At 40.2% G+C, this 24,490-nt stretch overlaps 1 protein-coding gene across 6 annotated transcripts in view; it reads left to right on the top strand.

Annotated features, from left to right (window-relative positions):
• Window positions 1–24,490, top strand: part of ATP11B (ATPase phospholipid transporting 11B (putative)) — a 122,242-nt gene that overhangs the window by 88,691 nt on the left and 9,061 nt on the right. For 2 of the 6 annotated variants that reach the window (XM_080656161.1, XM_080656159.1), the window contains 5 exons: window positions 1,083–1,221; window positions 5,769–5,834; window positions 6,264–6,367; window positions 7,910–8,075; window positions 11,104–11,189. In XM_080656161.1, coding sequence (XP_080512287.1) covers window positions 1,083–1,221; window positions 5,769–5,834; window positions 6,264–6,367; window positions 7,910–8,075; window positions 11,104–11,189 — 561 coding nt within the window. Of the gene's footprint in view, window positions 1–1,082; window positions 1,222–5,768; window positions 5,835–6,263; window positions 6,368–7,909; window positions 8,076–9,834; window positions 9,938–11,103; window positions 11,190–14,645; window positions 14,772–24,490 lie in introns of those variants that run through there. The other 4 variants (XM_080656160.1, XM_080656158.1, XR_013959932.1 and 1 more) reach the window with 3 other exon arrangements.

The raw sequence follows: 24,490 nt of genomic DNA, 5'->3' as shown, positions 1-24,490 counted from the left end.
AAATGAGCTCGCAAGAGATGAATGTGAACCAGCCAAGCACAAATGAGCTCGCGAGAGAGAAATGGGGACCCGACATGCACAAATGCGCTCACAGGAGAAGAATGGGGACCCGACATGCACAAATGAGCTCGGGAGAGAGGAATGGGGACCAGACAGGCACAAATGAGCTCACAGGAGAAGAATGGGGACTAGACAGGCACAAATGAGCTTGGGAGAGAGGAATGGGGACCAGACAGGCACAAATGAGCTCGCGTGAGAGGAATGGGGACCAGCCAGGCTGCGGCCCAGGAAAGGGACAAGCCGCCTACCCCGCGGTCCCGGGCACCGGCACCTGCGGCCCAGGCAAAGCCGGCCCGGGTCCTGGATACCTGCTGCCAGCCAGAGGGAGGGAAGCCCAGGTCCTGGGTGCCTGTGACCAACCGGAGGAGGGAATCCTGGGTCCCGGGTGCAGGGCAAGGCAGAGGCAGTTAGGGGCGATCAGGCCAGCAGGGGAGCAGTTAGGGGCGATCAGGCAGGCAGGCAGGCGGTGGTTAGGAGCCAGCAGTCCCGGATTGTGAGAGGCAGTCAGACATCCCCTGAAGGGTCCCGGATTGGAGAGGGTGCAGGCCAGGCTAAGGGACTCCCCATTCCCCCCATGCATGAATTTCGGGCACCAGGCCTCTATTCTATATATATAAAAGTCTAAGTGACCATTTGACCATTCGACCAGTAGCTATGATGTGCACTGACCACCTGAGGGCAGACGCTCAATGCAGGAGCTGCCGATCTGCGGTGACTTGGCAGCTGCGGTTCTCGGGGGACACACCCACACAATTCCAGGGTGCGTCACCTGAGAACCACCCCCTCGCAATCTGGGACCCCTCAGGGGATGTCAGAGAGCTGGTTTCAGACCAGTCCTCCCAGGCCAGGCCGAGGGACCCCACCGGTGCATGACCCCGGTCCTCTAGTGTGAACTATAAGTTGTTATGCAGTTATATATTATTACAAGTAGTGGTTTGATTGTATTGATTATTGATTAGATAAATAATAAATATGAGTCCTAATATGTTCCTTTTTCTTCTCTTTTTTAAAAAAATGTACAGAGACATTAGTAAAAACCGTCAATTAAGCATTACAAATTTTCTTTACTGGACCATCCTGGGTTTCAGTCATGCCTTCATTTTCTTTTATGGATCCTATTTTCTAATGGGGAAAGATGTATCTCTTCTTGGAAATGGCCAGGTAAAATTTATAATTTTTAAAATTGGTTTATTAATGGTTTGATTTAATTTGGTTTTTGATAACTTTCTGTCATAAAAAATAAAAGTGAAATTCAGTTTAAATTATAAAATTGCAGATATTAAATTAAAATGCAATTATAAAAAGGTTTTAACATTTTTTACTTGATATAATTTTATTCAAATTAAAATAAAAAGGCAATACAATGTAATCATAATATGAAGCTCAAAGTACCAGGCAATTTTGCTCTTCAAAAATACAAGGGGATATATTCATGTCCCTGCATGCTGTTCACTCCATAATAATGAAGTTTTTAATAATAGCTACTGTCGCCGAAACCGGTTTGGCTCAGTGGATGGAGCGTCAGCCTGCGGACTGAAAGGTCCCAGGTTCGATTCCGGTCAAGGGCACGTACCTTGGTTGCGGGCACATCCCCAGTGGGGGGTGTGCAGGAGGCAGCTGATCGATGTTTCTCTCTCATCGATGTTTCTAACTCTATCCCTCTCCTTTCCTCTCTGTAAAATATCAATAAAGTATATTTAAAAAATAAATAAAAAAATAATAGCTACTGTTTACTTAGTGCTTACTTTTGTGCTAAGCTCTTTACATATCCCATATCCATTAATCCTCACAATAATTCTGTTGGAGAGATACTATGACCCACCCTTTTTAGATGAGAAATGAGGATTTAGAAATGAGGATTTGCTTTTAATTGCATGAATTATTTTTTTGGTATGTTTAGGAAGTGCTACAGAGTTTTCTGCCCTTCCTGCTATTCTCCACACAGCAGTCCACATGATCTTTTAGAAATGAGAATACAATCATCTATCTAATATGCTCAAAATCATCTGGTGTTTTATTATAAGCCACACTGATTTTCTTGTCACTTGAACAGACCAGTTTGTTCCTGCCTTAGGACCTCTGCACTTCCTGTTTCTCTTCTTGGATGCTTTTCTCTCACATGCTTTGCTGAAACATCACTGGCTCAAGAAAGCCTTTCTAGCCCACTCCCTTAAAATGCTGTCTCTTTCACCTTTCATCACTTACTGGCCCCTTACTGTACGTTTACATTTCTTCATAGCACTAATCTGTCCCTCAAGGTATATATTTTTAATTTATTTGTTTATCTGTCTCCTTCACTATGTGTAAACTCCATGAGGTCAGCAATTTTGTCTTATCATTGCTTTATTGCCAAGGCCTGGAATATAATAGATGTTCAGTTTCTATTTGCTGAGTATACAAGTGAATAATGAATGAGCCTTTTTAACTTGGCTTTATTAAATAACTAGAGGCCCGGAGCATGAAAATTCATGCACTGGAGGGGGTGTCCCTCAGCCCAGCCTGCCTCCTCTCACAGTCTGGGAGCCCTCAGGGGTGGGAGGTGACCCTGTGATCAGGGGAAGGTGACGCCCCCATCAGACCTCTACTGCCACTGCTGGCAGCGCAAGCCTCAGCCAGCCCTGGTTACCTGAGCCTCGGGCAGCCCTAGGCAGCTGCCATCCGAGGCTTGCCTGCACCTCAGACCAGTCCTGGGTGGCTGGGCAGCCGCCATGCGTGGCTTGCCTGTGCCTCAGGCCAGCCCTAGGCGGCTGGGGGTCTGAGGGATCTGGGGGACTACAGAGGCAGGCGTGCGGAGGCTGAGGGGACTGGGCACTGCCATCTTGTGGCTGTGGGCGCTGCCATCTTTGAGGGCGTGGCAGTCAATTAGCATATTCCCTCCTTATTGGCTGTGGGTGCCACCATCTTTGCAATGGCGTGAGGGTCAATTAGCATATTCCCTCTTTATTAGATAGGACTAGAGGCCCGGTGCACAAAATTCGTGCACGGGGTGGGGGTGTCCCTCAGCCCAGCCTGCACTGTCTCCAATCTGGGACCCCTCGAGGGATGCCCGACTGCCCTCTCACAATCCAGGACTGCTAGCTCCCAACCGTTCACCTGCCTGATTGCCCCTAACCGCTTCTGCCTGCCAGCCTGATCACCCCCTAACCACTCCACTTCCAGCCTGATCGATGCCTAACTGCTCCCCTGCCAGTCCGATTGCCCCTAACTGCCCTCCCCTGCCAGCCTGGTCACCCCTAAGTGCCCTCCCCTGCAGGACTGGTCCCCCTCAACTGCCCTCCCCTGCAGACCTGGTCCCCCCCAACTGTCCTCCTCTGCAGGCCTGGTCACCCCCTACTGCCCTCCTTTGCCAGTACGGTCACCCCTAACTGCCCTCCCCTGCAGACCCGATTGCCCCCAACTGCCCTCCCTTGCAGGCCTGGTTCCCCGCAACTGCCCTCCCCTGCAGGCCTGGTCCCTTCCAACTGTCCTCCCCTGCAGGCCTGGTCCCCCTCAACTGCCCTCCCCTGCAGGCTTGGTCACCCCCAACTGCCCTCCTTTGCTAATCCGGTCACCCCTAACTGCCCTCAGGCCTGGTCTTCCTCAACTGTCTTCCGCTGCAGGTCTGGTCCCCCTCAACTGCCCTCCTCTGCAGGCCTGGTCACCCCCAACTGCCCTCCTTTGCCAGTCCAGTCACCCCTAACTGCCCACCCCCCCTTGCAGGCCTGATTGCCCCCAACTTCCCTCCCTTGCAGGCCTGGTCCCCCCAGCTGTCCTCCCCTGCAGGCCTGGTCCCCCCTACTGCCCTTCCCTGCTGGCCTGGTCCCCCCAACTGCCCTCCCCTGCAGGCCTGCTCCCCCCAACTGCCCTCCCCTGCAGGCCTGCTCCCCCCAACTACCCTCCCCTGCTGGCCTGATTGCCCACAACTGCCCTCCCCTGCTGGCCATCTTGTGGTAGCCATCTTGTGTCCACATGGGGGTGGCCATCTTTGACCACATGGGGGTGGCCATCTTGTGTGTTGGAGTGATGGTCAATTTGCATATTACCCTTTTATTAGATAGGATTAGGTAACAAATTCAGTTAGAAGAAGTTATCCAAAAAATAAGCAAATAGTGATAGAAAGTGTTTTGAGCATCTGTCTCTTCTGAGTGGGGTAGAGCTAGGGTTAGTACAGTTTAAACTTTACACATTTTGGCAGGCCTTCTTTAACTGAGAAAGAACATACCACTGTAAGTATAAGCTTAAGTATACTTGTAAATAACTGACTGACATAAATAGGTCCCACTTAACCCAAACCAGTATAATAAGCCCAACTAACTTCTCTTTAGCCAGATCCCCAAAATGCCCTCTGCCTCTCACTTCATTACCAACTCAGGGGGAAGTCAGAATGGAAAGAGGCAGTAGTCTTAGCTGATTAATTGCAGTTGAAATACATTACTTTTGCTAATTGCATAAAAATAACAACAACATGTGAATGTGTTTTTATAGCTCCCTAGGGCCTCGAATGCAAGAGGAAGCCCTAAATAAACTCTGCTTCTAAGAAAGATTCCATGTAACTGGGCCCTGTAAAACCAGATACTGTACTGAGGGATAAGACATGTGCAGTTATTACCACATCCAGGCACAGGTTCTCTGGCTGCATTTAATATCTGTCCACATAGCCCTGAAAGAGGAGACTGGCACTCCTCCAAGAGCTGAGTAGAGTGAGACCCACTGTTTTTCAGTATTTCTAGGTAATTTCTAGAGATGATAAAAGCAGAAAAAAGAGGGATTCATTATGCTTTTTCATTCTCTTAACCAATAAACTCTTCTAATACCTTTAAATAAAAGAATATTAATTGATATTTTATTGTTGATAACTATTACTTATAGATTGCTGTTTATCAGGCACCCTATCCTTTTTGCAGACCCTAATTATAAAACCCATAAGGTTTCCCCCCATTTTACAAATGAAAAAAGTGAGATACAGAGATGTTAAGTAATTTGTCAAGTAAATGCTAATTGTTAGAAATCTGTGATAACAAAACAGAGCCTTTTAAATAATTTTTAAACCAATAGTAAAGACTATGACTACTTTATGAACTAAGTTAACATAAACTTCTAGTTATGTTCTTATTTGTGGAACTTAAATCCTGACATTCTTTGGGGATTCTGCATTTTTAATAAACTATGTAAGTTTTTGCTATTAAAAAAGCCCAGGGGGATACTTTCTGACTGACATTAACACCATTTTTACAAGGAATCCTTGAGGAGTAATTTTGTTAGCCATTATCTTTCAGGTAATGGTTTTGTGTGTAATTTTTTTTTCCTGCTCTGCCTATGCCTTGTCCAGAAATACAGTGACAAGTTATCTGGTGTAACTTCCGGTTGGAATGGTTATAAAAAATAATTGTGATCAAGCAGGGTTTTGTTATCATTTTTACTGTGTGACAGGAATGAAGCAGTCACTATATCTTTCTAAATAAAAACAGTGTGTGCCACATAATTCCAAACCCATCTTGGGTTTTCAGTCTGATAATGTTATGCCATGGATAATAACAATAAACATAGTAATTCTTATGGTGTTTCTTCTCAGACTCCTTTAACTTTACTAATCTAGTCACAGATTTCAAATGTAACTGGCTTAAATAATGCAAGTGCTTTTGGTAAAGAATGAAGTTACTTTCTGCTTAACATCCAACTTAGCATCATGGTGACACATAGTACAATAAGGGTTTGTTCTTTCTGTTTAGATGTTTGGAAACTGGACATTTGGCACCTTGGTCTTCACAGTAATGCTTATTACAGTCACAGTAAAGGTATGGCAAAGAAATTAGACAGATGAACACACTTTGTATATATATATAATTCATAGTTAAATTTCTTTAGCCATAGATGCATATTTTTCCTTTTTCCTTCTTTAGTCATGAATGATTTCACTGATTGCTATTTAATAATTCATTTTTGTCAAAAATCTTAAGTTCATTATTTTGAAAAGCATCTGCTGATTATTATGGTCAATAAAGGTTAACCCCACAGTACGCATCTCTGAAATTTTGCTTCTCTGTATATAATGCATGACAACACAAGTTATTTCAGGCAATGGAATTGAAAATAAAGTACTTTATCTTCTAAGAAACTTTGTCATAGGAACCTTACTCACTTATAATTAATATATTTCATTCATAATTTTTATCTTGGAGGTTAAAGACTTATATTAAGGATTTAAAATTTTTTTCCCTTTTTAGATGGCTTTGGAAACTCATTTTTGGACCTGGATCAACCATCTTGTTACTTGGGGATCCATTATATTCTATTTTGTATTTTCTTTGTTTTATGGAGGGATTCTCTGGTGAGTAATTATATTGTACTTTAATTACATTCATTCAACTCTGAAAAATACAGGTGGGCAAAAGTAGGTTTACAGTTACTAGTATGGAAAATAATACAATCCTATATAATAAAGAGCTTAATATGTTAATTTGACCGAACAGCAGAACGACCATCGGGACGACATTCCGGATGAAGCCAGGGCTGCGAGGGCCGCCTGAGGCTGTGAGGGGCTGCAAGGGCTGCCCGGGGCTGCAAGGGCTGGCTAGGCTAAGGGGGGCTGCGAGGGCTGAGCCCCTTGCACGAATTTCGTACATTGGGCCTCTGGTAATTAATAAACAGTAATAGAAGAATAAACTTTTGTGTACTCACAGCTGTAAACCTATTTTTGCCCCAGCCCTGTGTTGTGATAGATTTCTATTTTGAACAAATAATCTTGAGGTCCTACAGATTTACATCTTTCAGTAGTAAATATAGAGTAAAAAGAAACTAACAATTACTGAATAGTATGTTCTAGGTGTTTTACCTAAGATATTACATTGATTCATCACAATAATCTTAATAGTCTCCATATTTTCTATATGGAAACTGAGCCCCAAGATTCCAAAGGTTAAAAAAGAACAAAGCTAGGATTTAAACCCCAGTTATTTTGTTCCACAATTAATGTCCTTAACACTAACCTTATTTTCTCTAAATTATTTACTAATGTACATACTAAAAAGTCATATTGAGCCATTAAGTTTTCATGAATGACAACTTTTCTGTTAAAACTAAATAGTATGCTTCATCTTCATTGGTAAATTGCCACTCATATTTTCAGCTACTATGATAGATTAAAAATTAATGCCTCTACTAAGAGTTTTTTATAAGTGATGAACAACTAAAGTCTCTCATTTGGAGAATTTATAATACATTTATCTGCTGTGCCTTTGATCCCTGTATTGGGTAAAAAATTATAGAAGATGAGCAAAAAAACTTAGATTAGCTAAATAATTATCTTCCACTTAGGATCATAGAAGGCTACTCTTTGGAATAACACTTTGTTTATAATGTTTGTTTTTAATGTTCTTTATTTTTTCATTTCTTTCTCTGTTTCCCCATTTTAAAATATATTTGTAGAGAAGAACCTCTAAGTAGAACTTTTCAACCTAAGATTTGGATAATCGATCTTTTAATTGCTTAGTAGAGAATATTTTACTACATACTTTTTCTTGTGTTTATTGGTCTCAAGTCTGTATTACTAAGTAATTCTTTTGATATCCTACTAAGATAAGAGTTATCTAGTCAACTACTTGCCACTTTTCTAATAAAAACTATAATTGTCATTGAAAGTAATTAAATTGAATTTTATTTTTAATAATTAAAGTCTATCTTATTTTATTAGTAATTCAGTTAATTACTGGTTCTAAATTTTGAACATTATCCCAAACTTGTATTCCAAATTAAATTGTAAACCTTCAAATATAGTAGGTTTGTAAAATATTCACATGTAAAACCACATGACTTGATTTAAGAAACCCTTATCAGTTTCTACTTTTATTAATCCCACTTCCTTTTTTTGCAGGCCATTTTTGGGCTCCCAGAATATGTACTTTGTATTTTTTCAGCTCCTATCAAGTGGTTCTGTTTGGTTTGCCATAATCCTCATGGTGGTTATATGTCTGTTTCTTGATATTGTGAAGAAAGTATTTGACAGACATTTCCATCCTACAAATACTGAAAAGGCACAGGTAACCATTTTTATATACAAAACCTTTTATTTAGGGGTTTTTAACAATGAATAGCTATCATTATAATTTGCTTATATCAGAAAATAAGAAATTATTCATTTCTGTATTAAGCATTTTACAGTGTAAATATTAAGTCTGATCTTTTTAAAGTTCTGTTAATTGTATGACTCCTGACACATAGTAGATGCTTAAGAAATAATAGCTATTTAGTTGACTGTGCCTTGTTTGTATATTTGACTTGTACATGAGCCAGAAGTCTATCTGATTAATTTGTCTTATTACTGTACCATAGCATTGGATCCATAGGCTCAAGAATACATTCTAATTAACATTTATGCCGCAATAAACACGGATTTTTTTCGTCTAAATTTGGAAATTTAGTTACATATTCTACAAATAGAATTTGTTTCCCTAAGTAAGGGTTGAGTTAGGCTTCCTATGTGGTGCATTGGGGTTTTTGTTTGTTTTGTTTTGTGGTGCTTTTTTGTGAATGCTCACCTGGGGATATTATTTCCATTGATTTTTAGAGAGAGTGGGAGGGAGGAGAAAGAAGAAACATCTATGTGGGAGAGACACATCAATTGGTTGCCTCCCACACGTGCTCCAACCAGGGCCTGGGATCCAACCTACAACAGAGGTACATGCTATTGACCAGGAATCAAATCTGTGACCCTTCGGTGCGCAGACCGGCGCTCTAACCACTGAGAATACCGGCCAGGGCAGCATTGGTTTTCATTTCAATGATCATGTCAACATTTCTTTAGCCTTTATTTATTTTGGTAACTCAGTCCTAACCAATATACATTTTAACACCATTGAAGCAGCATAGGCCTCCAAAGCCTGGCAAACTTAATTCAGATGCTGTTTTAACCATTTGTAAAATGTGTGCCTTTAATCAAGTCATTTCCTAAGCCTCAGTTTCCTCCTCTGTAAAATCAGAATAATAACTACTGTCATACATGATTCTTAGAGTTGATGAATATAAAACACCTAACACTGGACCTGTATATAGTAAGTCCTCAGTAAAAACATAATTAGCCTTCGATCCCCAGTCAGGGCACATACAAGAAACAACCAACGAATACGTAAATAAATGAAACAACAAATTAATATATATCTCACTCTCCTCACTCCCTACCTTCTTTCCTCCCTCCCTCTCTGTCCTTTTCTTTCCTCTATCTCTCTGAAATCAGTTTTTAAAAAAACATAATTACAAGAATGATGAGGATGTTGCTCTGTGATAATTGATCTCCAAATAAGGCTAAATAATTGACATAATCTGATTACTCTACATATGCATATATTTATATCAGTATGGAAAAACTTTTCTACTCTGCAGTCTATTACTTAAATATACTAGTATATCAGAAAAGTTTACCTACCTTTTTTAATCTTAAGAGAGAAATATTTATAGTAACAGAAGAATATATATATAATAATAAAAGCATAATATGCTGATTAGACCTGATGTCCTTCCGGACGAAGCCGCAGCAGCCGGGGGCCAAGGCAGAGGCTCCCGGCCACCGCACTGAGGCAGAGTCAGCCACCGCAGCGGCCGGGGCCGAGCCCCTTGCACGAATTTCACGCATTGGGCCTCTAGTTTTTAATAATTGCCTATTATACTTTTTCTAGACCTTTATAAAGTTTATACATTCATCTCCCACCTTGATCTATAGAAAGTTATATTTCACCAAAATATATTAATGACATCACTGTAAAAACTATTCTTATTTTTTTTTATGTTTTTTCTTGATTTCAGAGAGAGGAAGGGAGAGGGAGAGAGAGAGAGAAACATCACTGATGAGAGAGAATCATTGATCTACTGCCTCTTGCACAATCGAGCCTGAAACCCAGGCATGTGCCCTGAGCGGGAATCAAACCAGTGACCTCTTGGATCATGGGTCAACACTCAACCAACTAAGCCACACTGGCCAGGCAAAACTTTGTTCTTTATAAAAGTAAATAATTAGATTTATTTACATTTACCTTTAGAAATTCTATAATAAGCAGTGCATTTGCAAATTATGATGTATTTTCATAGACTTCTTAATAAAGGTGATAATATTAGTTCTTGTTACCTTTTTGATAGCCTCTTTCTAAAGGATTACATAGGAAATATTTTGTACCTTAAGGAGGACTCTTAGACAAGAAAAGGTTAAAAGTACCTTAGTTATATTGTGGTTCTTTTTTTAAAAAAATATATTTCTTTATTGATTTCAGAGAGGAAGCAAGAGGGAAAGAGAGATAGAAACATCAATGATGAGAGAGAATCATTGATTGGCTGCCTCCTGCACGCCCCCTACTGGGGATCGAACCCACAACCCGGGCATGTGCCCTTGGCCGAAATCGAACGTGGGACCCTTCAGTCCGCAGGCCGACGCTCTCTATCCACTGAGCCAAACTGGCTAGGGCTATCTTGTGGTTCTTTAACCATAGGTTAAAATTGATTAAAAATGGAATGTGTAATAAATCACTCTTTCTATCTGTGTGTGAAAGCTGCCATAATCTCCCTTTTTATCCCATTTTAAATTTACTTTAAAATGACTTGACAGGTGTTCTATGTTTTCTAATCCAAAAAAGGAAATCTCTGCTTCCACTCAGGAATCTTCTGTGTTTTGTTTTTTTCCTTCAACAATGTATGATCATTCAGATCCCATGTGTAACATTATTCCTTTGCTGTAAGCAGTAATCTTTATTATTTCAGCCTTATACCTTTGAGTTCACATGATGAAGAATAATTAGAAAGTTGTCAGCCATTTTATTGTTTACTAGAAAAATCATATCAAAAGAAAAGTTGTCAGCATTTATTTTGCACTTTGTTTTACTCCAGAATAACAATGTGGTATTAAGCATGAAGAAAGCGAGTAGTCCTACAAATGTCAGTCATGTATATATACGATGTATGATATTTCCTGCTCTTATAGGGACAGATGTGTCTTTATATAGCTTGTCCTGTGTCTGTCTCTTAGGTGATGAATACAGCTCACTGACTCTTTGTATGTCCCATCCCTTTTCTGTCCACTTATAGATGTACTCCAACACAGTTGCTTTAAGTGACGAGTTCATCGCACTGCAGCCATTGTCAAGGGCAAGGAATCAGCTGAGCAAACTTAGGTAGAGTAGGAGTAGAACCTTGTTAACTTCTGCATGCTAAAGGTCAATTAAACACTATTTAAAAGATGGGCAGAGGCATGAATTAAGAGTGGGCCATTTTTTGTTAGCACAGCTCTGTCTCTAATTTGACCTTTATTAATATGTATGTTAAAACCTAAAAAAAAAAATCCATTTCTTCATTGAGAAGAAAATTTAGCAGAACAGGACAGAGATCTGTACCTTGTTATATATTTTACACTATTTTTTGTAGCACAATTCTAATGCTTCTGCTTGTCATATTCATATTTAAGAATGCTCCTGCATGTTGAGAAATTTAAGCTAACAAAATTCATCAAAATTTAGTTTTAAGTTTCTGTTACTTGAAAGTGAGAGTTGCTCATTTTTTATCTTGCCTTAATCTGTGTTGTAAATTCATGTGCATATTTGTCTTTGTACATTGTAATGGCTGCTGAAGCATTTCATATCCTTGCTTCTGTTTAGTGCATCTATAAATTGAACATTTACTTTATATCTCTTATACATACCTTTATCTCTACAGACAGTCCCATTCTGTCAGTTACCACAAAAAACACACACCCAGTAATCTAGAGAAGTCTTTTGATGGAAGAAAATGAAAGCTTACATCCTAGAACTGTTGGTATTAAGATACCAAAATCATATAGTGTTAACTTTAATACCAGTCTGGTTTGAAGAGAAAAAGTAATATAACTAAAATATTTGTTTAATTTTGGCACTCTTCAGTTTCTCATTCTATCAGTATTTTGTGGATTCTTAATCATATGCTATATATATATATATATATATATATATATATAATCGGATTTCCCAAAAAATGTATGCACACACTTTGAATAATTATAAAGGCAGTGTTTATTAAAATACATTTTATTTTCAAAATTGAACTTTCAGCTGTTAAAGTATGTATACATTTTTTTGAATACCCTATAGTTTTATGTGTTTTTTTAAAAATATATCTTTTTATTGATTTTAGAGAGGAAGGGAGAGGGAGAGAGAGATAGAAACATCAATGATGAGAGAGAATCATTGATTGGCTGCCTCCTGCACACCCCCTACTGGGGATCGAGCCCACAGCCTGGGCATATGCCGTTGGCCGGAATTGAACCTGGGACCCTTCAGTCCGCAGGCTGACGCTCTATCCACTGAGCCAAACTGGCTAGGGCAGAATACCCTATAGTTTTTAAGTCTTTTTTATTCTCAAGGTTTCTAATCTCTACATTCACTTGATCAAATAAATATTTTAATATATTTTATTGATATTTCACAGAGAGGAAGGGAGAGGGATAGAGAGCTAGAAACATCGATGAGAGAGAAACATCGATCAGCCGCCTCCTGCACACCTAATACTGAGGATGTGCCTGCAACCAAGGTACATGCCCTTGACCGGAATCGAACCTGGGACCCTTCAGTCCGCAGGCCAACGCTCTATCCACTGAGCCAAACCGGTTTCGGCCAAATAAATATTTTTTACAAAGCACCACTAAACCTCTTATGGAACTCTGTGAGTTTACAATTTTGAGCTGTTCTAAAGTTTTACCAAATCTTTTGAATTTATTATTAGCTTCAAGATTTTTGAAATATTCTACTTTGAATTACAGTTATAAGAATTATAGATGAATATACAAATGAGTGTAAGTGGTAGTCAACTAAATTTTATGTTTAAAACAAAAACTAAAACAATCTTGAAGATGTGTCTTCACCTTTGGTTGAGCCAAATATGTATATCACATTTTATCTGTATGTGCTTTTCTGAAAACAGTGGGTATTCATTATATATTTAACAGCTAATTAACTCTAAGGCAATAGGAAAGCTCATTATTTAAAGAACATTCTTTTGTCAAGTAAAGATAACTTTTGCATTGAGAATAATCATAATATTTTTATGAAATCATATTTTACATAGTGTGTTGACTTAAATCAAGCCACAAAAAAGAATGAGGTAAAAAGATCACAAACTAGAGATTTCAGGCTCCATAATCATGTAACAAAATAGTAAGTTTGACATTCATCTGTGCAAGAACACAGTGATAGCAGGCTATGTTGATCAGGTAGCCTTTGCTGCAAGCCACTCTCCAATCAGGTGGACTAAGAAAGGGGAGATAGTGGACTGTCAAATGCTATCCTCAGCACTGCTTCCTATATGTCCTAACCAAAGCAGTTCACCTCTCTGAGCTTCCAGGTTCCTCACCCATCAGATGGTCATTTTACACACTGTGACTTATTTTCTTACTATCAGTATCAGAGGAAAACGTGTACCCACATACATCTCCTGATGCATCCTATAACTTTTGAATACATCTTGGTTTTGAACTGCATTGAGCTATATTCCTGGGTGTGATCCATGGTAGCTTGATTGTTTACAGAGAGGAAAATTATACAGATATCAAATACCTTTAACAGATTTCAAATATTTAATCAGGTCAGTACCCTAAGACTGGTACACACAAAACTATTAGCAATTTTCTTTTGAATAAAAGAACACTCATTGTGAGTATTTTCTCCTCCCCTGTATTATAGGCAAAGCTATTGTGAAAAGCTATCTTTACATGAACTTATTGTACCCTTGAAACCAAAAAATTCTACTACAGGCAGTCCTCGGGTTACATCGGACTCGACGTACTTCGTTTCGTGGTTATGTCGCCATCTCCCATTTATTTATTAAAAAAAAAGTTTCGTCATTTCACCGTATGTACATACATATGTGCTTTATGTGTTTTATTATTTATTTAACACAAGTAAAGGTCAGGAATTGTTATCTTTTAAATTTTTTTTTTTTTTACTGTTTCACTTCATTACTGCTGTGTATGTGCTCCATGTGAGTGACGTAGGTGCTTATGTAGGTGGGTTCCGACTTACAGCGAACATTGCTTACGTCTTGCGCCGTAGGAACGGATCTCCGATGTAACCCGAGGACCTACTGTACTTTATTTTTTATATATGTATTTTTCATTGACATAATTATTAGTCAGTTCTAAGGCAGAAAATACATAGAAATGAGGAAAATTCTGCGTTTTATTCAGTGAGGACTCATAATTGTAGAAAGTTTCCAATTAGTTTGGCTATTTGTAAATCGAGAAGTCTTCTGAGAAGGGAGCATGAGAGGTGCAAAATGGGACCTATCTTTGCAATGAGAACCCTAAATCTTGGTGACCGGGAATTTGCTTAATAGAAGAAATTTAGTTTTATTGAAGGAAACCTGGTCTTATTTTGTCCTTTGTGCACTGGAAAATCATGGCTTTATTTTGTGCGCTTTGTTGTACACCCTGTAAGCAGCTGCTGCTAGCTCTCTTTTTGTGATAGTAAATGAATGTAGTGGTGTGTGAACATTCATTTGTGCCTCACAGATTGTGGACCCCAACTTACTGTTTTGATTCTGAACCTGTATACAGTGAGAGTATTGTCTGTAATATGAGACTTGTTGCTTTTCTGTCCTTCCAGATGGAAGAAGATAAGGGTTCAGTCAGCTCAGCATATGAATTTGCTGAAAGCAAGCACAGAGGGGAGGACAGTAGGCACCTGCTAGCTGAGGCTTGCAGCCAGCAGGACAGTTCTTACGTGCACTAGGTAGTACTGCGCTGGATCTTCCTGGGGACGTATCCGCTAAGTTCTCGTGTTTGGGGCATGCTGTGGGAGAACTGGCCTGATATTTTAGTTTTACTTTACTAATAACTCATTGTTTCTCACATTGTTGTTTTTGTTTACTTGTTTCCTTTTTTCTGATCTTTACTTTTTTTATATGTCCATTCTGTATACTTTATTAATCTTCCTTTAGAGTTACACCGTTGAATCATACTTCATCTCAAATTCTAACCTAGTAAGGTATTTTCACAATATTGTCTTATATTCAAGAAATTATTCCTTGTCACTTCTTTTGAAAATATGTCATGCTATTTCTATTCTGAAATCACTTTCCCACTTGAAGTTGTAGTTGTCTATCATTTTATACATCTTAATGTAGTTAGACACTGAGTTGCTTATCTAAGTCTACCTCTTGAATTGAATGATCAAATGAATGAGTTTTAGGATTGGTGCTGAATAGTTTTTTGTTGACTGATATTCACCAAACTCTCAGTTCTTTTCATAAACTTTAATAGTTATATCTTTGTAATAAAAAGTATGAATTTATGAGGGCTTGATTAATAAACCCTCTTGAGAAATAAACCCTGACAACCTTATTGGGATGTGCAAAATATTCTGAGTTGTAGTAATTATGGAGGATAATTCTTACCACTAATGTATTTTTACTTGATCTACTTACCATTTTGTATATTGTACAGCATGTCTTTGAATAACATCATTTCATTTAATGGCTCTTCATTGTAACATTAATGAGATGCTGTAGGGACTTAACTCTTGTTTATATCAATTAGCCTATGATAAAATTGGTTTCATCATATGTCATTTCACTTAAAGTCCCACAACCCTATCAATGACTCTTATATGAGGCCTTCAGTAATTACTGGTCAAGAAGGTGCTATTGTCTCACCTGAGGTAAATCCTAATAAGTGGTGAAACTTAAAAAAAAAATACTATTTGTAGATTGTAAATCAAACCATGTTACAGGTATAATAATATGAAAAATCTAAATTATTTTGGAAGACGTATTTTTAAAATTAGATTCCTTTATTGAATTGCCCTAAATGGAAATTGTTGAAGATAATTAATCAACTCTTGGTTATTATTATTAACTAGAGGCTCGGTGCACAAAATTCGTGCACGAGGGGGAGGGTGTCCCTCAGCCCAGCCTGCACCCTCTCCAATCTGGGACCCCTTGAGGGATGCCCGACTGCCCGTTTAGGCCCGATCCCAGTGGAATCCAGGACTGCTGGCTCCCAACTGCTCGCCTGCTTGCCTTCCTGATTGCCCCTAACCGCTTCTGCCTGCCAGCCTGATCACCCCCTAACCACTCCCCTGCCAGCCTGATTGATGCCTAACTGCTCCCCTGCCAGCCTGTTTGCCCCTAACTGCCCTCCCCTGCAGGCCTGGTACCCCCCAACTGCTCTCCCCTGCAGGCCTGATACCCCCTAACTGCCCTTCCCTGCAGACCCAGTCACCCCCAACTTCCCTCCGCTGCCGGCCGGGTCACCCCTAACTGCCCTCCCCAGCAGGCCTGATTGCCTCCAACTGCCCTCCCTTGCAGGCCTGGTCCCTCCCAACTGCCCTCCCCTGCTGGCCTGATCACCCATAACTGCCCTCCCTTGCAGGCCTCGTTCCTCCCAACTGCCCTCCCCTGCTGGCCATCTTGTGGCGGCCATCTTGTGTCCACATGGGGGCAGGATCTTTGACCACATGGGGATAGCCATCTTGTTTGTTGGAGTGATGGTCAATCTGCATATTACTCTTTTATTAGGTAGGATAGAGGCCTGGTGCATGGGTGGGGGCCAGCTGGTTTGCCCTGCAGCGTGTCCCGGATCAGGGTGAGGATTCCCTTGGGGTGTGGGGCGGCCTGGGCAAGGGGCCTGTGGTGGTTTTCAGGCTGGCCACGCCCCCCGGCGACCCAAGCAGAGGCCCTGGGATCTGGGATTTATTTATCTTCTACAATTGAAACTTTGTAGCCTGGAGCGGAGCCAAGCCTTCTGTTCGCTCCGTGGCGGCAGCCATTTCTGTTGGGATTTATATATCTTCTATAATTGAAACTTTGTAGCCTTAAGTGGAGGCCAAAGCAGGCCAGGGTTGCAGAAGCTTGGGTTCCTCCATCGCTACAGGCAACTCTAGCCTCCTGCTCTCTCCAGCTCCGTGGCTGCCGCCATTTCTGTTGGGATTTATGTATCTTCTATAATTGAAACTTTGTAGCCTTAAGTGGAGGCTTGGGCCGGCAAGGGCAGGCGGAAAGCTTGGCTTCCTCCATTGCCAGGGAAACCCAAGCCTCCCTCCTGCTCTCTGTGGCTGCAGCCATCTCGGTTGGGTTTATTTGCAAATTCCCTCCTGATTGGCTGGTGGGCATGGCTGGTGGGCGTGGCGTGTGGGTGTAGCAGAGGTATGGTCAATTTGCATATTACTCTTTCATTAGATACAGGATTGAAAAGAAATTTAAAAGAATTCTGAATTTTTATTTTGTTTCTAATGCAAATTTGGCTATTTTAAAAGACATAGGTCTGGTGCACCTTAACTTTTATATGCCCATTAAAATGTACAATATAGTTGAGAATTGGGATCTTAGAATGTTGCTATTAAATAACAGGGGCCTGGTTATTTTTTTTTTTTTAACTATGTTACTTTTACAAAGTGAATTTTCTCATCATTCTCTTGACATTTGGTCTCCCTTCCTATAAACAAGAAGCCAGAAGAATCCTCAAACTATGAATATGACTTTAGTAAAATTGCTGGGGGTATAACCCTGATCTGCAGTTTTTCTCTAGTTGTCACTGAATTTTAATTGGTTGAATGAAATATAACCTGAATATTTTTCTTCTCATGTATCTTGCCTTTGGCATATTTTTTTTTTTTAGATAAAAATCACTTTTAAAAATAAGTGTTATATAATATCCTCTTTTTTTTTTTCTGTCTTGAAATTGCATTTTTTTCTGCACTCAAAATTTGGTTGGCCTTGCAAAATCAGACAGAAGGCTATGCTGCGCCCTGAATGTTGCAGTGCACTAAGGTCTTCTAGTCATCTCTCTCTACTGTCACCTGCCTCAGAGGCCTCTATTGCTTTGTCATTTTTTTGTCTCTGCATTACTGCTCTGAATGCCCTCTTTCAGGGTGTATCTAACAACCACAGAGATAGCATTAGGATGCTATGGCTACTGACTTTTCTCATTCTGGAACCAGGTGCTTACACCTTAGACCCGAAACCTGCCACTACCAAAAAGAGAACACATTTTAAGCAGGTTAAACTAACTGCAAGTCCCTTTTCTCTCTTGTAACAAAGGTACAGATACTGCCTCATTTAACAAAGCAGAGACAGAAAACCTTAATGACTAAAAAACGAATATTAATAAGGCTGCCACCTGTGGCAGGAACTAGATGCATGCCTGATAAATATGACTGACACTTTATAAAACTAGTATTATTTTCAAGTGTGTGCTGACTTACTGAACACCTTTTTCATCTGGAGGTTAAAATGAAGGAAAATAATTAGTATTGACAGTATTTCTACCATTCACTTTTCCTATGACATGCTGTAAAATGATTGATACTTAGAAAACTGAATTCTTAATATCAGCTCTGCCATGACTTGGTGCATTAATTAGTGCTATTCTGCTTTACCCCCTCCATCAAAAGTGGGAATCTTACCATTTTTCATAGATACTGATACTTTTCTTCACCTAAACTACAAATTCTGTGTTATAAATTGTTATTTATGTAACCACATTATTAAAATAAAGGAGTCCATCTTTTTGAAACTAGGAATAAGCAAAATTATTAAAATAAGCTTACCTTAAAGTAGAATTATTATACGCATATTTTCGTAGATTTAGGCAACACATACAGAAATCTCCTCCTCTTAGGAGATCCCTCAAAGACAGTGTGGAGGTAGTCTATCTATATTTATAACTGTCTTTCCAAATTGTTCATTTTACTTGGAGAGAAGGAAAGAAGGAAGTTTAGAGGAGTGACTGTAAGCTTGAGGCATGTTTTGGAGAAATAGGCCTTGAGTAAGACAGAGCAGTTATCTAACTGCCTTCATCAAATGGCTGCCTGTTGCAATCCTATCTAATAAAGAGGGAATATGCTAATTGACCGTCATGCCCTCACAAAGATGGCAGCGCCCACAGCCAATAAGGAAGGAATATGCTAATTGCCACACCCTCAAAGATGGTGGCACCCAGTCCCCTCAGCCCCCCAGTCGCCCAGGGCCAGCCCGAGGTGCAGGCAAGCCTCAGATGGCGGCTGCCCAGCCGACGCCCGAGGATTGGGCAAGCCTCGGATGGCGGCTGCCCAGACGCCCAGGGCTGGCCTGAGGTGCAGGCAAGCCTCAGATGGTGACTGCTCAGCCAACACCTGAGGCGCAGGCAAGCCACCAATGGCAGCTACCCAGCTGCCCAGGGCTGGCCCAAGGTGCAGGCAAGCCTCAGATGGCAGCTGCCCAGCCGCCACGGGCCACCCGAGGCTCAGGTAACCAGGGCTGGCCGAGGCTTGAGCTGCCGGTAGTGGCAGCAGCAAAGGTGTGATGGGGCGTTGCCTTCCCCTGATTGCCAGGTCGCCTCCCGCCGCTGAGGGCTCCCAGACTGTGAGAGGGGACAGGCCGGGCTGAGGGACCCCCCTCCAGTGCACGAATTTTCATGCACCAGGCCTCTAGTTCTTAATAATGAGATGAAGCTATTACTTGTTTTAGGGATGTTATTATTCTTAACCAAATTTGGAGTCAGTAATATTTTATGACTTTTGATTTTACCTTTAAAGGAAAAACGTTTTCTTAAACACAAACTTTTTCTCCTTTCATAATTATAGTGTAAGGCTCCTTTCCAAATATCTCCTTTAAGGCTATGAAGGGCACTCATTTTGAATATCAAGTATATAAAACAATTTTAAGGATAAAAGAACAAATACGGCTAATAGCTTGGTAATTATCATCTAAACTTAAAAACATTACTTGATTTGATAGGTAATATGTAATAAAGTGATTAAAATATTTAGAAATGTATGAAAATTTTTTAACTTTTAGGAGATTTAGGGAAGATATTTTGTAGAAGCTTCTAATGGGAGAAACTTCTAAATGTTTACCATCACTGATATAAAAATAATGGAAATAGAGCCGTGAGCCAAAATTTATTTCAAAAGGCAAGTTCTGTAAACATGAAAATTGTTATTAGCCATACATAGTCATGTTGAATCTCCGTAGTTGTTTTGCTTGGGAGCCCTTCAAGCTCTAAATGACGTTCCCGGGAAGAAAGTGGTGGAGTGTGTCGTACAAATTAATCAAAATTTCTCATAAATTAAAAGTTTCTTCTTTGTGCCACCAGGTAAGATCTCACTTCCATTACTATGCTTTTCTTTTTTAGTATTTACAATTAGTAAAAAAAAAAAAAAAAAAAAGTATTGATTTCCTCTCTAAATGCTACACCCCATTTCCACCCCCAGTTATACTGGCAACTGTGGCAACATGTACTCTGGCCGGGCTCCCAGTTCCTAAATATGAGATCAAAGATCTGTATGGGAAAGTGATAGAGCTTGAAGGTTTGCTGGACAACAACATAGTGTTATTTTATAGATCTACTAGAGGCCCGGTGCACAAAATTCATGCACGGTGGGGGAGAGTGTGTGTGTCCCTCAGCCCAGCCTGCACCCTCTCCAATCTGGGACCCCTTGAGGGATGTCCGACTGCCCGTTTAGGCCCGATCCCACTAGGATCGGGCCTAAACGGGCAGTCGGACATCCCTCTCACAATCCAGGACTGCTAGCTCCCAACTGCTTGCCTGCCTGCCTGCCTGATTGCCCCTAACCACTTCTGCCTGCCAGCCTGATCACCCCCTAACCACTCCCCTGCCAGCCTGATCGACGCCTAACTGCTTCCCAGCCGGCCCCATTGCCTCTAACTGCCCTCCCCTGCCAGCCTGGTCACCCCTAAATGCCCTCCCCTGCAGGCCTGGTCCCCCCCAACTACCCTCCCCTGCAGGCCTGGGTCCCTCCCAACTGTCCTCCCCTGCAGGCCTGGTCCCTCCCAACTGCCCTCCCCTGTTGGCCTGATCGCCCACAACTGCCCTCCCCTGCCGGCCATCTTATGTCCACATGGGGGCGGCCATCTTGTGTGTTGGAGTGATGGTCAATTTGCATATTATTCTTTTATTAGCTAGGATACAAAAACACAACTAGCATTCAGCATTTTCAAAGCAGCTGTTTTTTTTTTCTTTTTAGGAAAAAAAAAAAGAAACATTTTTCTTCGTTCAAAAGGTGATCCGAGGAAGTCATCTATATATATATAAAAAATTAGGGAAATATGCTAATTAGCCAAGACACCATAACGGGTCGACCGGACAGGAGGAGGTTGCGCACGTAGCATCAGGGGCGGGGCAGCAGGGGCCTCCGCATGCCTGCGCTGGGGGAGGCCCTGATCAGCAGCGGCTGTGGCTGCTTCAAGGGCCAGAGAGGGAGGCAGGGCCGGACCGGCAGCTCGAGGGTGGGCGGTGCCGCGCGATTTCGAATAGCGTGCTGGGCTCCTAGTTTCTTTATATTATTTTAGACATTTCAAGATGTTTACTCTGTTGGGTTGCTCATATATTAATATCTGCCCTTAGATTTTAAAGTGAAAGGGGATGAATGCAAAGCAAGACCATTACCTAGTGTTCTGTCCATCTAGCTGCTGACTTTACAGATGTCATTTTCAGTGAATTCCCATCAGTTGATTGAGCACTAGCTCTATAGGTAAAGCACAGTTGTTAAACTCCTTGATCTCTCTAGTTTCTGGTCTAGTTCAGTGCTTCCTAGGTAAATGTGGTGCACGACAATTTAGTTGTTTGCTTGTTTTGTTTTGTTGTTTTTAATTTCCAGTCCATCACAGACCAATACTTTTTTTAAATACAATAAAAATTAATTACTAGGAAATGAAATTTAAAAGATATATAAAATACGCCCCAATTTTAAAATTATTTTTAGATTCAACAGTTATAAAAGTATTATGTCAGAGTACCTTAAAATTTTCTAATCTTTTATTCTCAGAGTCCAGAGACACCTATATCCTCATGAGTCAGCAATTATTTTTGGATAATACTGATTTGTGGATCGTGCATTGAGTTGCACTGGTCTTTTTGCAAGGGGGCAGAAGTAACGACTACTCTCTCTATGCTGAGGCTAAACGTACTGAATACACATCATATTTTTCTGCCCACACACAATTACTCATTTTCTTCACTTAGCCTGGAGTGCTCTCTCTCCGCCATCTCCAGCTATTGAAATCCCTTTCAGTCATCAAGGTGTATTTCAGATGCCATCTTTTTCACCATATCTTCCATGCCCTCCCACCATTACCAACAACAGCTGGGTGTGAGCTTTCCCTTCTCTCTTTTGATATTTGTGGTCTGCCTCATGCCATAATTATAAGAAGGCAGTAGAATGTCATAATAAAGAAGTTTGGGCTCTGGAATCAAAGAAACCAAGACTCCAGCCCTAGCTGGATGACCTTGAACAAGTTCTTAACCTCTCTGTTTCCTCATCTATAAAATGCTTATGAATATGGTGCCTATCCCAAAAGGTGGTTATAATTCTTCGATAATCCATGAGAAGCATCTTACATAAGAGGTGGCACACACATAATAAGCGTTCCATTATTTGTTCCTGACTTCTCTAATTATCCTTTATTAAGCACAGCTCCTTGCTTAATAAATATAAATTGAATTTAATTGTTTGTGTCATTTAAGTGATGTCAACAGGCAGTGGAATAGAATCCAGAAAGAGATTACCTGATAGTTGGAGAGGTCAGGGAGATTTCATGGAGATGATGGTATTTAAACTGAACTTGGTGTCGGGGTCAGCCTTCTGGCCCTGATTGGTGGCAGGCCCTGGCACGTAACCCCAGGCAAGGAACACTGCCTGGCTGACAGTGTGGAGACTACAGGAACATTGGTAAGTTAAGCAGGAAAGGCAGCCTCAGATCAGTTTATATAGGGCCTTAGGGGTCTCCCTAAGGTGTTGTACTTTCTCCTTTGAGCATTATGGGGGAGCTATGGACTCCCGCTTTCTACAGAGGGTGATTTTGAGATGGTGGAACTGGAGTCTAGGGACCCAAGGAGGAAACTGATGAAATCTTGTTACCTAAACCAGCATTTCCTAAACTATTCATCTGAATATTATCATTCCTCCTGATGTTGATTAATGTTCCCTTGGGGCTTAGGGTCTGTTATTGGAAGAAGAAGAAAAAAGAGTTTCAGAATTGCTCACTCTCCCCTTGGAGACTGACCATGCACACTGACTCACAATCCTTTACTCAGACTTTTATTGAATGGTGTTTCCTAAACTAAATTAGCCACAGAACTTTTTTTTGTTAAATGTCTGTAAACATCTCACATTTTAAGAAACAATACTATGAACAGCCTAAACCAAGGGTATTGTAAAGGAAAAAGGAAAATTTGGTTATTTCTCAGTGCTTACCAGATCCTAGGACATTGATTGGTGAAATCGGGCAATGCCCAATCAGGAACTGTGTTGACTTGCACTGCTTGGTATTAGGTAGAATTACTCTGTGCAGGGATTTTGCAGGACTTCACCAGTTGATTAGGTTCATTCTCAATGCCAGGTTATTTACATTCCACCCTGTCCATCTTCTGTCCATTGTGAGTGTCTCCACAATGTCCCCCATTGTCATGCCTGCTCTCAACACTTGGTGATTCCCAACCTTTGTGAATCGCAACCCTCAAATGAATCTATTTTTCTTGTTGTTCTTCTTTTATGCTTTTGAAAGGTTTGTTATGCAATATGTTACATATGTAAAGGAAAGTAAATGAAAATAAGTTTATTTAAAATGACAAACCGTGAGAAACTTAGCAGTATTCTTGACTATCAAAACCAGGTTTTGGATTCATTAACTATGTGCCATACCATTTTTTCCTCATTTAACAGGATTAAAATTATTAGTAATGTGGCTTAAAGTTATCTTGCTGGGTTTATTTATGCCTGAATCAATATAAATCTTGCATACTTTCAAGAATTAATTTATTTTTACATTTTAATAGTACTGTTTAGTCACTTGTTTAATTGATTTTAATACATGTACCATCAGTTAATTTTTTTAAAAAGTAAGATGAGCTGATTAAGGGTATGGTTGGCACTTACGAGTTGCTCAGCAGTTTAAGGTAAATTATGTACTTTTTTCAAGGATAATTATGAAGTAAATATATGTAAGTGCTTAGAACCTGGCATATAGTAACATTGCATAAAGTATTTGCTACTATTTTTGTTGTTATAATTATTATAGTTGTTGAAGGTTGGGATTCGATCCTGCCTGGTTATTATTTCCCAGGCTTCAAAATAGTTCACACTCCATTTTTCTTGATTGCTAGACATTTTAGTTGAAATTACAGGAGCATTTCACCTAAACAAAAACCTCAAGAATTCCAATTCATTATGCTTCTGAGTAGTTGATGTAACTTTGACCATAATAAAATATTGACATTAAAATCCAAAATCTTTGCATATTTAAATAATGTTCATTGTTTTTGTATAATTATTTTACTTAACCTCAAATTTAAATATTTTTGTATGATTACTCTTAAATTAAGCCTTTCATACCATACATTTTCATATTGTAGAAAACATGTTTATATACATTACTTTTAGTTTTAAAGTGCTTGTAATTTTTAATGTTTTTTGAAAAAATAACTAATTTTTTTCTGCTGCATCTTCTCCAG

The sequence above is a fragment of the Plecotus auritus genome (assembly GCF_963455305.1).
Source record: "Plecotus auritus genome assembly, chromosome: 2".
In the NCBI taxonomy this organism is placed as follows: Eukaryota; Metazoa; Chordata; class Mammalia; order Chiroptera; family Vespertilionidae; genus Plecotus; species Plecotus auritus.
Note: the sequence above shows the minus strand (reverse complement) of the source record. Positions and strands in the feature narration are given on the sequence as shown.